The following is a 14,084-nucleotide window of genomic DNA, read 5'->3' as shown; positions in this document are numbered from 1 at the left end:
TGCATTTTTGTGACCAGTCCTTTAATATATGTATATATAGGTATGTGTATTTATGTGTATGTGTACATGTGTATATGTACATCTAGATATGTTTGTGTATACAGACTTATATTTTATATATATATATATATGTATATGACTCTACAAATGGAAAATAAAAGGATAAGAAGGAAAGAGCAGACAAGAAGAAAGAGAAGAGAGAATTTGTCATAAAAAGTTACAGCTAGAAAAAAATATTGTGTCGGTCTCTTCATTGTCTATAGAAGAAGACTTAAACTTACAGAAGAAAGGGGACATACCATATACCATTAGTAGATAATATCAGAACTGACCCAAGAGCTCAAATAAAACAGGATGCTTTCTCCTAGTACAATATGGTATTTGAAAATGGAAAATAAAGGAAAAATGAGTGGGAAGAATATTGTGATATACAAGTACATCAAGGAAACACTTGCTTCATCAACCTTGCCAGAGCTGCCTTCATGTCCTTGTTCCTCAAACTGTAGATGGCAGGATTTAGGGCGGGGGGCACTACGACATAGAACACAGACACCAACAGGTCAAGCACAGAAGGGGTGTCAGAAATAGGTTTTACATGAGCAACAAAAGCAGTTGTGAAGAAGACAGTGGTCACAGTGAGGTGGGGCAGGCAGGTGAAGAATGCTTTGGACCTGCCTTCTGTGGATGGCATCCTTAGAACAGTGGAAAAGATGTAGACATAAGAGATAACAATATAGATAAAACAGCCAAGACCCAAAATTGTAGTTGTAACAGTAGTCCCAATTTCAGCCAAATTTGGCTGTGAACAGGAGAGTTTGAGCAAATGAGGGATCTCACAGAAGAACTGACCAAGCACATTGGCTTTACAAAAGGGTGCAGAGAAAGTGCTGACTGTGTGCATGATGCCTGAGAGACTCCCACTGACCCAAGAAGCAGCTGCCATCTGCACACAGGCTCCTCTGCTCATGAGGGTCTCATAGTGCAGAGGGTGGCAAATAGCTGCATATCTGTCATAGGACATCACTGTCAGCAGAGCCAGCTCAGCGCAGACAAACAAAAGCACAAAGCAGACCTGGGTAGCACATTCAGGGATAGAGATGGAGTTGCTGTGGGTCAGGGAGATGAGGATGGACTTGGGCACTGTGACAGAGATGTAGCAGAGATCTATGAAAGACAAATGCCTCAGGAAGAAGTACATGGGGTTGTGAAGGCGACGGTCAATGGTTGTGACAAGGATAATGAGCAGATTCCCCATCAGGGCCACCAGATAAATCATGGAGAAAAGCACAGCATGAAAGATCTGCAGCTCCCAGACATCAGAGAAGCTCATGAGGAGGAAGTTGGTGATGATTGTGTGGTTAGCCATTGCCTTCCTAGGGACACAGAAAGAAAAATTGGAATGGGTTAAGTCGACATTGGAGTATGCCTCTTTGGGCTCTGGTAATCACATTCTTTATCTTTAAACTCAAAACACTGAAGGGGAGAATAGTGTTTTAGGTCACCTCTGTAGTCCTTTCCTCCATTTATGTTTGCTTAGCATCACCCCTACTTTGCTCTTGCTATGCTGACTCATTTCAAATCCTTTTTTTCCTTTTTTTTCCCTTGTTTTTTCTTGCGGGGCAATGAGGGTTAAGTGACTTGCCCAGGATCACACAGCTAGTAAGTATCAAGTGTCTGAGGCCGGATTTGAACTCAGGTCCTCCTGAATCCAGGGCCGGTGCTTTATCCACTTTACCACCTAGCTGCCCCTCATTTCAAATCTAAGTGGAACAAGACACCCCTCTCAGGATTAGTCCATCACTTCTAATCTCACCACCTTGCTGTTAGCTCTTGATTGAAACAACCTCCTCTTCCCTCTGAGTGAAAGACTGGAGGACAAAGTACCAGACTCTTCCCAAAGCCTTCCTTCATGGAGGGCAGAAACTGTACTCTTAGCCCTCTGCCTTTTGAATCTGCTTCCCTACCTACCTACCATGGGAAAAATATTCCCCATTACACCAGTAGAGTAACCCCAGTTGTCCTATTCCACCCCCAATTTCCTGCCTACCTCTGTGTGTTTCCTCTCTTTACACTGTAAGCTCTTTGAGCACAGGGACTGTCTTTCTTTTATTAATTGTATCCCTAGCACTTAGCAGAGTGCCTGGCACATATTAGGCTTACTAAATACATACTTATTGGATCAGATTTATCTGTTTGGATAATAGGGTTCAATCATTCCTCAGCCCAGTCCCAGCAGGCAGGCTGGAGTGCCCACTAGAAGGCAATGTTTGCACAGCAGTGCTCCACTCTTCCCAGTCCAACTCAGCACTCAATGCATGTGGACTTGGCCAATGGAAACAGTTTACAAAATGGAGAAATCCAGCATAATTATCAAATATTATTTCAAAGAGTCTTTGAGATCAAATACTTAAAAGAAATAGGACAACTGCAATAGGCATATATTTTAAAGTATTTCTTTAAAAGATATTTTAACTAGATCACAATATTGATTTATCTTTTGTATTAGGTCCCATTAATGGAGAAATAGTGGTTACAGCAGGGAAGGCGCTCTATTCTTGTAAGAACCAACCCGGGGTATTGTGTTTAGTTATGAAGCATTATAATATAGGGAAGCCATTTAAAAACAGGATTTTCCCAGAGCAAAGCTGCCATGATGCTGATGGGAACTCAAAATCATGGTATGTCATCAAAGCCAAAATCTCCCTAGAGCTTTGTCATTTTGAGTCTGTACTCATACTTGCTCCCAATTGATCACTAGAACCATGCTTAAATGTATTCCCTGTCCCATTTTATAGATAAAGGGAGCAAAGCTCAGAGTAGTTATGTGACTCACCCATGGATGCACAGCTAGTAAGTGACAGAGGTAGAATGTGAGGTCAGGTCTTTCTGATTCCAGGACCAGCCCTGAAAGAATCACAGAATTTCAGAGTGAAAAGGACCTCAGTGCCTAGCTGGTCTAAGCCATCCCTTAGAGACAATGGCCAATGTACTTCAGCCAAAAACTGGCCATCAAGCATCTATTTGAAGATACTCAATGAGGAGGACGTTCCCAAGACTCCCAAGGCTTCCCAATATACTTCAGTATAATTCTAAACAAATTTTCGGTTTTGTTTTCCCCAAATCCAGCCTAATTCTGCCATTTTGTCACTTCTTTCCATTTTTCCTGGTGTTACTCTGGGATCAAGGAGGATGCCCTTGTAATCACCCTTCCACACAGCAGTCTTTTAAATATCTGAATGCTGTCTTTCATCCTTCCACTTTCAGGCTTCTCTTCCTGACCCTCAAGATGCCCAGTTTCTTCTAACATACCCCAATGTATCATAGACACAGAATCCTCCTCCATGCTTGTCACCCTCCTTTAGACACTCTCCAGCTTATCACTGTCCTTCCTAATCAGTGGTGCCCAGAGCATAGCACTCCGGATATGATCTGACCAGGGCAAAAGAAAATTCAGATGAAAACAAACAAGAGGCAGAGAGAGGTAGATGATGGTGAAGTGGATACAATGCTGCACTTGGTGTCAGGAAAACATGAGTTCAAATCTAGCATCAGACAATTACTAGCTGTGTGATCTTGGGTAAGTTCATTGAAATATTGACTTCAGTTTTCTCAACTGTAAAATGGGGGGGGGGGCAGCTAGGTGGCACAGTGGATAGAGCACTGGCCCTGGAGTCAGGAGGACCTGAGTTCAAATCCGGCCTCAGACACTAGCTGTGAGACCCTGGGCAAGTCACTTAACCCCAATTGCCTCACAAACAAAACAAAACAAAACAAAAAACTGTAAAATGGGGATGAAAATGGCATCTCTATCCCAGGGTAGTTGTAAAGATCAGATTGGATAATATTTGTAAAGTGCTTCACCAGTTCATAGCAGGTATTATATAAATGCTTATTATGTTTCCCCAAACTAACTCCCACCCCCCCCCAATTAGTAATTATAGCAGTAGTTCTACTTTTTGTTTTTTAAATAGTGCCTTATTTACCTATACCACACTGACTTAGAGAACAAAATACATTGGGAAAAAGTGAGAAGTGTTTCTGGAATCTTAAGTGTTTCCATATCCATGAGTGTTGGGGGTGGTGGTAGAAGAGGGGGATCCTTGGAAGGAGAGTTGGCATCAGTGGTTGGGAGCTATAGAGAGGCAGGATTTGACTTGATCAAAGTGAAAAGTTCCTAATAACTGGAGTTGTCCCCAGGTTAAACGTGCTGATGAACTCAAGATTGCTGAATTCCACCTTGCTGGAGGTCTCCAAGCAAGAACTGGATGCTCTAAAGAGCATTGCCAATTAATGAAAGCGTCTGATGGCACATTATATTATTTTCTGATTCGGTGATCCTATGCTTAAAACATGTTCTTTTGCATAGCCTCGTCAAGCTTACTTGTACCCCACTTTATGATACAGGAGGGGGAAAACAGCTTTTTGACCCTGCTATGAGAATGATGGAATTTATACTGTTTACCCAAAGACAATGTGGCACTGGCTACAAGGCTGGCCTATATTCAAGAAGACTTGAATTTAAGGCCAGATTTTGACACATGCTGGCTTTAGGAGCATGGACAGAGCAGGATTCACATCTCAGTGTCTCCAAGGCTTTAAATTGCAAAGCAGGATTCAATTTGCACTAGAAGCAGGATTTTCCTCATAGAGAATTACTTGTGTCAGTCATAAAATAGCTCCAATTTAAAAGAAATCATAGCCCTACTTGGTAGAAGGAAAGGTATGGCAACTTATTGACCATTTTAAGGAAAAGAGGAACAATTTTGTTGTTCTGCTGTTTCAGGCATAGTTGATTCTTTGTGACACCATTTGGAATTTTCTGGGCAAAGATACTGAAGGAGTTTGCCATTTCCATCTCCAATTCATTTTAAATATGAGGAAATAGAGACAAACAGAATTAAGTGACTTGTCCAGAGTCACACAGCCAGGAATTTCCTTAGGCCAGATTTGAACTCAGGTATTCTTGACTCTAGTCCTTGCTCTATCCACTATGCTACCTAAATGACTCAGAGGGGAACAAAGATTGGTTCAAAATCTATCCTGGAGATAGGGGCCAGGGTATTTGAAAACCTGAGGCAGAGGGGAAGCTGGGTGGCACAGTGGATAAAGCACCAGCCCTGGATTCAGGAGTGCCTGAGTTCAAATCCAGCCTCAGACACTTGACACTTACCAGCTGTGTGACCCTGGGCAAGTCACTTAACCCCAATAGCCCCGCAAAAAAAAAAAAGAAAAAAGAAAACCTGAGGCAAAATACCCTTAAACTACAGGTTGGCATATGAATAGGGAGATCATTAAAGCCTCCAGTCCACACAGATTTCATCATTCTTTCTGAAGCCTTTTTTTTTAATCATCACTCAAAGATGGAGGGGAAATATTGAAAGGTTGCGGATGAATTATTTTCTTTTCATAAGACAAAATTACCATGATCTGGATCATTGTAATGAATTGATGATTTTTGTCACTTACAATAACATGGGAATGAGAATGAAATCTCTCAAAGCTTTGGAAAATAAAGATTGTTTTTAATTAATTATTTTTTGAAAAAAACTATAGAATGAAGTAAGCATTTCCACAACATAGTTTAACAAAAATGATTCCATGTGAAACTGCACACTTGTTATATACAACTCATTTTTAAAAAATATATATATATACATTATCATGTAAACTTCCTTTTAATTATTATTATTATTTTGCTGAAGTCATAAAGAGATATGACTTTAAACATGGGGGGGGTGGCCATTATGTTGGAAACAGAAAAGCTGAGAAAGATTCACAGCCTAGCTAAGATGTTAGAACCTACAGACACTGAGAGGAACAGTGTGACAATGCTTATGTTCACTTTCAGGAACTTTAGAGAGAGAGAGAGAAAGCTATATACTCTCAATATTACTGAGACCATTATCTGAGATAGGTAATGATGGAAAGAAAATCTATATCAGATGATGGAGATATGGGAAAAATCCACCAGCTAGTAAAAAAAAATAGCCCTCAAAGTATCCCCTGACCTACAAAAACAAACCATTTTAATCACCTGCATCCCCATGAAGAATCTGTTTGTCCATCAAGAGAATGAATAGCCCTGTGGTCCTCTGCCCTCCTCATTCCTCATCTGTTATTGTGTTCAGTTCTTGGTAGGACAGTTTAGGAAGGAACGTAAAATGCAAAGCAGAGAGAAGGGGAAAACTGGGAGAGTAGAGGGCCTGAACTGGACATTTTTAGCCTTGGGAAGAGAAGATACAGGACCCTGAGAGTCACTGAGTGGGGAGTGGGGAGAGAAGATAAATATTTGCTTCAAGTACTTTAATAACTATCGTATATAAAATGTATTTCTCTCTTTTGGCTTGGCCCCACAGGGCAGAACCGTGAGCAATGGGCAGAAGTGAGGGAGAAGCCTGTTGTTGCTTGATGTCAGTTCAATAGGAACTGTCCCAAAGGTGGAACAGGATGCCTCAGGAGGTGGCTGATTCCACTTTCCTTGGCTAGATGGCCAATTGTTGGGGATGATGTAAATATAGGTATTCTTATTCTGGGGGGTGTTGGGATTTACTGGCCTCAGACATCCATCCATTTCAATTCTGATTTTCTGAACTCAATGAAAAGGGCAATATGTGTTTCCCATCCCTCCCTTCAGAGCTTTCCAACTGGCCCCTTCTTTGGCCAAAATTCACCACCCCTTCAGGTGCTTATGCTTTCAAATTGTCCTTGCCTCTCCTTCCACAGAGGAAAACAATCTAGTCCATAAATGTCTATCATTTTTTTTTATAAATTGTCTCACCAGTTTTAGGATTTGCATTTTGAGAGAAAAAATTGTGTACCTGAAACATCAATGCTTAACAGAAAGAATGAATCTCTAATAGTGAAAAGGGTGATACAGAGGCATCTGAGAGTATAAGCAGTATGTGTGAGGAATTTTCTTTAAATTACATCTCATTGATGTCATGCTATTCCTATAAGAAACTGGAAATGGCCTTTTATTCCATAGGCTTTTATTCCATGGGCTTAGATTCGGGGCCAAGTCTAATATTTCCCAGTGTCACTAGCATCAAATGCTTCTGATCATAACTATGAAAACTGGCATCACATAGGCACTTAGGCAACTAGGTGCCATTGTGTATAGAACATGGACTTGGAGTCAGGAAGACCTGAATTTGAATAAAGCCAAAGGCACTTGGGATCTGTGTAATCCTGAGGAAGCCACTTGACTTCTCTCAGCCTCAGTTTCCTCATCTACAAAATGGGGATAATAATAGCACCTCCTTCACAAGTTTGTCAGGAGGATCAAGTATATAATGTTGGTGAAACACTTAATATATGTTAGGTGGGACTGGATGATCTTTAAAGTTGCAGCCAGCTCTAGACCTATGATTTGATGATTGTTAAATAATCTCACTTTAATCAGGATTGTCCTCAACATTCAAACAAGGACCTTGTTCTGTTTTCGACAGTAACATGACAAACAATTCATTTGGAGATTTAAAGAGGATATATGTGTATCTTTAAGAGCCTTTACTGAGCTAAATACTATAAGTTCAACATATATGAGAATCGTTACATTATAGTGTAAGAAGGATTAAATTGTTTCCCCCAGATAATACTATGTTCTTCATTACAGAAAAATTAAACTACTCTACACATGCTATGATTGTATTTTCCCCATATTCCTAAGGAAAAATATCTGACCTATTGTATTTAGCTAAGTTGTCTTGGAAATTGGATCATTTAAAGGCAGCCATGTCACTCTGATGTTACCATGACTCTGTGGGTAAATAGGACTGCTCTTTCTCCTTACCTTTCATGTCCAGAAATGGTGGCACCATGGAGAGTTTGTGGAAAATCCAAGGAAGGAACACCTGGGAAGTTCTGAGGTAAGTAAATGTACCTTCTCTCTCCTTTACTGAAGACAGAAATACTCCAATGGTAGGGGAGCTACCTGTCACCAGACCTTAATGATCTGTCTCCTTGGGAACTAAAATGGTCTCTTGATGGGCAATGAAACAGGTTTCTTTTTTATTGTAGGAAATTGTTCAGAGATTTTTTAGAACAGAGAAGGTACCTCATGGGACCAGTGTCCTGATTAACCTCAGTAGATTGCAGTTCTTGCCCTTGTAGAATAACTTCTTCTTGGTTATGACTTTGGATCAAGGAAGAGAAATTACAACGTGTTAGCTTCACCTGTGTCCTAGACCATGAGTCAGGGATGGTCCCAGGATATCTGGGTAGATTATCACTGATAGGGATGATGGCAATGATGAACAGGAGAACTATAAGGAAATGCAATAACAAAAAAAATAAGAATGAACAGAACCTTGAACTTCCTATTTGGCACCCAGCCAGAATTCCCTTGAAGCTAAGACAGCACTGTTAATCTACCTGGAGAGCTTATTTTAGACTCCAAGGAAAACACTTGTGCAAAGTTATAAGCATAGGCAGTCACCAGAATAGTCATGGAACAGTTCAGTCATTGGTAGAGCCCTCCCAGGTCTCTCCTGTGTTCCCCATGACTTTCTCCCTGTCCCTCCATCCCTTGGCATTTAAGAGTGCCTTTCTCTCTCCACTCCCTTTCCCCAGGAAGGTGCTTTCATTATCTGCCAGTCAAATGATACAAACATTAAGAGAAGGCACTACTGAAGTCAGACTAACCCATAACCTGTGCTAGGAATGTTTGCATCTTTATTGGGGTTAAAAGAGCAACATTCTATTGATCAAATCGTAGCTGTTCCCAATCTCAGAAGATATGGTAAGTGTCAAATCTCACTTCACACGAACTTTCCCAGCACCTGTCATGCATAACACCACCCTTAGATATTAATTTCATCTGCATATTAAATGTGATCTGTAAGGCAGCTATGTTGATAGCAGTGGCTAGAATACTAGACCTGAAATCAGGAATACTTGAGTCCAAATAAAGCTTCAGACACTAACTAATTGTGTGATCCTGAGCAAGTCACTTCATCTTTGTGTGCCTCTGTTTTTTCTGAGGATAATAATAGCACCTAGATCCCTTGGTGTGAGGGGAAAATATAAGATTATATTTGTGAAATGTTTTGTAAACCATAAAGTGGTCACCTGGTGGTGATCAGGGGGGTAGTTTGGTTGTGGTTCTTGTTGTCATCAGTGAAAAACTCACAAGATATTTAGGGTCATGGGATCAAAAAAAGTTGACTGTGTGACAGACTTTTCTTGTTTTACACTCATTGAGTTTTGGGGAAGAAGGCCTCCTGGAGCCTAAGATGGGCCTTCATAGACATGGAGTTTTTATAAGTTCTATTAATCATTGTAGTGGAGAGTAAAGTAACCACAAAGGTGGGCAGACTTGGGCTTATACCCCACTCTGATACACACTGGCTAATTTTCCTACTAAGAAAACTCCCTTGACCAATGCAGATCAATACAAGGGCAATAAGCAATGGTCTTGTATGCTTCACTTATTCTCTTATTCTTTCTTCTATATTTAATGAGTGTGTATTTTTTCAATTATACGTAAAATAATTTTAGCATTTCTTTTTTTTCTTTTTTTAGTGAGGCAATTAGGGTTAAGTGACTTGCCCAGGGTCACACAGCTAGTAAGTGTTGAGTGTTAAGCGTATGAGGCCTGATTTGAACTCAGGTACTCCTGACTCCAGGGCCAGTGCTCTATCCACTGCACCACCTAGCTGCCCCTTAGCATTTCTTTTTAAAAATAGTATATTGTTCTGAAATCCTTCCCTTCCTCTCCTCCCTCCTGTTTGAGAAATCATTTTGATATAGATTATACAGGTACAGTCATACAAAACACATTTTCATATTAGTAATGTTGTGAAAGAAAATAGAGACAAAAAAGAAAAAAAAAACAAGAAAAATAAGGAAAGGGTTTTTATTAAATATGTTTTGTTCTGCACTCAGACTATCATTTCTTTTTCTGGAGATGCATAGTATTTTTCATTTCATTTCTTTCTTTCTTTTTTTTGCAGAGAAATGAGGGTTAAGTGACTTTCCCAGGGTGACACAGCTAGTAAATGTCAAGTGTCCGAGGCCGGATTTGAACTGAGGTCCTTCTGAATCGAGGGTCGGTGCTTTACCCACTGCTCCACCTAGCTAACCCCTAGTAGTTTTCATCATAAGTCCTTGAAATTGTCTTATATCATTGCATTGCTGAGAATGGCTAAGTTATTCACAATTTATCATCACATAATACTACTCTTAATGTGTACAATGATATCCTGACTCTGCTCACCTCACTGCACAGTTCATGTAACTCTCAGGTTTTTTGAAACCATCCTGCTCATCCTTTCATATAGCACAATAGTATTCCATCATAATAGTATGCCACAACTTTTTCAGCCATTTCCTAATCTCCGGGCATCCCTTCAGTTTCCAATTCTTTGCCCCCACAAAAAAAGCTACTATAAATATGTTTGTAATTTTTCCCCTTTTATTTCCACCTAGAGCTTAAGGGACATGAGGCCTCTCTCAGGTATCTGTTTGTCTTTGCTGCCCTCTGGTTTAAGTTGAGAAAAAAATACAGAAGGGGTAAGGTTTGGGGGGGATCCTTTGTTTTTTAGGAAGAGACATTGAGATTTAGCTGAATGATAGCAGAATTCCAAAGAGTGAAGATCTTGCTTGGCTTGGTTCCCTTGCTCAGAGAATCACCTTGAGCTATCTTGCTACAAATTACTTTTGCTACACATCCTCGTTGTGCCATTCCTGCTTTCCTCCCAGGCCCACCAGTGTGAGGAAGGGCCTAGTCTAGTCAACCCTAATTCTCCTCTCATCTCTGCTTCTAAGTTTTCAGACTTTGACAATATGCCCACCTGCTCTCTCATCCTGGAACCTCCCTAGGATCCTGGAATCTGCTTATTTTGGAATAGCGATCTATCCCTGAAGCCTCCTCACCCCAGAATATCACTATACAATATTGGCCACCTTCTTTCATTGAGGTCTTCCTCCATTTTGGGGGGAGGAGCTTAACCAAGTTAACATTCACTATACTCCTGGATCTGCTTCTGACATTCCAAACGTTGTTGTTTTTGTTTTTTTTTTTTTTGGTGAGGCAATTGGGGTTAAGTGACTTGCCAGGGTCATACAGCTAGTAAGTGTCAAGTGTCTGAAGCCAGATTTGAACTCAGGTCCTCCTGAATCCAGGACCAGTGGGTTATCCACTGCACCACCTACCTGCCCCCCAAACTTTTTTAAAACTTTTTTTACCCTTTTTTTGTGGGACAATGAGGGTTAAGTGACTTGCTGAAGGTCACACAGCTAGTAAGTGTCAAGTGTCTGAGGCTGGATTTGAACTCAAGTCCTCCTGAATCCAGGGCTGGTGCTTTATCCAGTGTGCCACCTACTTGCCCCTCACGTTCCAAACTTTGAGACAATGTCCCTAAATGGATACCTCCCATCCCACTCTTTGTAGCTCCCTTTTCTTTGTTGTCTTCCCCCACTGGAATGTAAGCTTTATGAAGCAGGCAGTGTTTGTTTTTGCATTCCTAGTGCTCCTCACATTTCCTTGACCATATTAAGTGTTTTGCCATTCTATAGTTCAATTGACCAATCCTACAAACATCCTGGTGAATGGAATTGCTAAGCATTTTTCCAAATGTTATCCTTTTTAACCCTTACAACAATAAATTGGAAAATGAGAGTAAAATAAGGAATGTAAAAAGGACCTTTGTGATGAACACATTATGATAAACAAGGAAGCTCCTGCTTCGCCAACTTTGCCAGAGCTGCCTTCATGTCCTTGTTCCTCAAACTGTAGATGGCAGGATTTAGGGCGGGGGGCACTACGACATAGAACACAGACACCAACAGGTCAAGCACAGAAGGGGTGTCAGAAATAGGTTTTACATGAGCAACAAAAGCAGTTGTGAAGAAGACAGTGGTCACAGTGAGGTGGGGCAGGCAGGTGAAGAATGCTTTGGACCTGCCTTCTGTGGATGGCATCCTTAGAACAGTGGAAAAGATGTAGACATAAGAGATAACAATATAGATAAAACAGCCAAGACCCAAAATTGTAGTTGTAACAGTAGTCCCAATTTCAGCCAAATTTGGCTGTGAACAGGAGAGTTTGAGCAAATGAGGGATCTCACAGAAGAACTGGCCAAGCACATTGGCTTTACAAAAGGGTGCAGAGAAAGTGCTGACTGTGTGCATGATGCCTGAGAGACTCCCATTGACCCAAGAAGCAGCTGCCATCTGCACACAGGCTCCTCTGCTCATGAGGGTCTCATAGTGCAGAGGGTGGCAAATAGCTGCATATCTGTCATAGGACATCACTGTCAGCAGAGCCAGCTCAGTGCAGGCCAAAAAAACAATACAATATGTCTGGGTAGCACATTCAGGGATAGAGATGGAGTTGCTGTGGGTCAGGGAGATGAGGATGGACTTGGGCACTGTGACAGAGATGTAGCAGAGATCTATGAAAGACAAATGCCTCAGGAAGAAGTACATGGGGTTGTGAAGGCGACGGTCAATGGTTGTGACAAGGATAATGAGCAGATTCCCCATCAGGGCCACCAGATAAATCATGGAGAAAAGCGCAGCATGAAAGATCTGCAGCTCCCAGACATCAGAGAAGCTCATGAGGAGGAAGTTGGTGATGATTGTTTGATTGGCCATTGCCTTCCTAAGGATACAGAAGGAAAAATGAAAAAGAATTAGGAAGATATGAATAGGATAGATTAGGTATTAGGCATACTCTGCATGCTACAGGAATAAGGATTTCTTTTTCAATTCATAGCACTGAAAGGGAAAACGTCATCTCTGATGACCTTTTCCCTTCTTATGGTCTTCTGCTTAGATGCAGGAGTCAATCATCCCCTGGGTCAACCCCTATCTGACAATATGCACTTCCCACTACAAGGCAGTGTTTGAGTGGCTATGCCTCATTCCTTGCTGTCTGGCCCAGCCTATTTTCAGATGCCCTTTGTATAAGAGAGCAATACATAAAATGAACAAAGCCTGCAGAATGTAATTCAAAGGGCCTGGGAGGTCAGATGTTTGACTGGAAAAGGGAGAGTGGAACAGGAGAGATGTAAACCAGAGCATACAGGTCATTTCTACAGAACATTAGGGATGCACAAATAGAGGGATTTTCACTGTCTAGAGAAAGGAGATTTTCAGTCTTAATAAGAGTTCATCTTCACAGTATTGTGTTCAACTCCAGGCAGCATAGTACTGTATAGGAAAGGCTAGAAAAAAAATTGGAGATTGACTGCAATGAATTCAAAATCATTTTATATGGAAAATATAGTCATTTAATTAGCACTTTAAAATTCAAAAACAAATTCAAGGGAAGAGAATACATTAAGGAAAGGGAATAAGTGTTTATATTATGCCTACTATGTGCCAGCCATTGTACAAAGTGATTTCTTTGTTCCTTCCCTCCTTCTTTCCTTCCTCCCTTCCTTTCCTCCCTTCCATCCTCCCTCCCTTCTTCCTTCCTTCCTTGAGAAAATAAAGGGTTTTCGCAGTCACCCAAAGGCCCCACCTGGATATTGATTTAGAATTGATTGAATTAAGTGAGTCTGACTAAGAGACTGATGAGAAACTATTTAAAGTTAATTAAATGGAAACCACACCCAGCAGGCCCTAAATAGGGTATTGTTCTCAGAAGCTAAAGACTTTGAACTCAACAATGAGACTACTCTAAAGCCCAGTGAACCAAACTAACAAATCAGCTTGAAAGACAGCCTCTTCCAGGAAGGGAGGCAGGAAATAGGAAGTAAAGCTGACTCCCTGGCTTGGTCTTTTTTCTGTGGCTGGAACCTCATGGTGGTGGCAGGGAAGGAGAAGAAGGAGGCCAGGCTGAACCCTAGGATTCTTCTTAAACTTTCTGAACTCCACGTGTTCTCTTTACTATACTTTAATAAATGCTTAATGCCCAAAGACTGGTGCTAAAAGCTTCTCATTTAAGACACATTTAGTTTTACTCATCACAGTTCATTTCTTTTATCAATATTATATCTGTTCCTTACAATCACTCTGTGACATAGGAGATATCCCCACCATTTTACAGTTGGAACACTGAGACAAGCAGAATATAAGTGACTTGTCTGGATTCCCCAAAGTAAAGTGTCTGAAGCCAGATTTGAATTCAGATCTTC

The 14,084-nt window shown here is 40.9% G+C and overlaps 2 protein-coding genes across 2 annotated transcripts; both read right to left on the bottom strand.

Moving 5' to 3' along the window:
• Positions 1 to 439: 439 nt before the first annotated feature.
• Positions 440 to 1,366, bottom strand: LOC122748383 (olfactory receptor 14A16-like). The gene has a single exon (XM_043994027.1). It carries the CDS (start codon positions 1,364 to 1,366, stop codon positions 440 to 442), a length of 927 nt encoding a protein of 308 aa, XP_043849962.1.
• A 10,295-nt stretch (positions 1,367 to 11,661) lies between these two features.
• LOC122748382 (olfactory receptor 14A16-like) lies at positions 11,662 to 12,597 on the bottom strand. The gene has a single exon (XM_043994026.1). The coding sequence runs from the start codon at positions 12,595 to 12,597 to the stop codon at positions 11,662 to 11,664; it is 936 nt and encodes a 311-aa protein (XP_043849961.1).
• Positions 12,598 to 14,084: the final 1,487 nt, after the last annotated feature.

The sequence above is a fragment of the Dromiciops gliroides genome, chromosome 3 (assembly GCF_019393635.1).
Source record: "Dromiciops gliroides isolate mDroGli1 chromosome 3, mDroGli1.pri, whole genome shotgun sequence".
Lineage (NCBI taxonomy): Eukaryota > Metazoa > Chordata > Mammalia > Microbiotheria > Microbiotheriidae > Dromiciops > Dromiciops gliroides.
The sequence above is the reverse complement of the archived record's forward strand: the minus strand, read 5'-3'. Positions and strand labels throughout refer to the sequence as shown.

What these genes read in the sequence shown, in the direction of transcription:
- LOC122748382 (XM_043994026.1), bottom strand. Translation starts at nt 12,597, where the DNA reads ATGGCCAATCAAACAATCATCACCAACTTCCTCCTCATGAGCTTCTCT.
- LOC122748383 (XM_043994027.1), bottom strand. Translation starts at nt 1,366, where the DNA reads ATGGCTAACCACACAATCATCACCAACTTCCTCCTCATGAGCTTCTCT.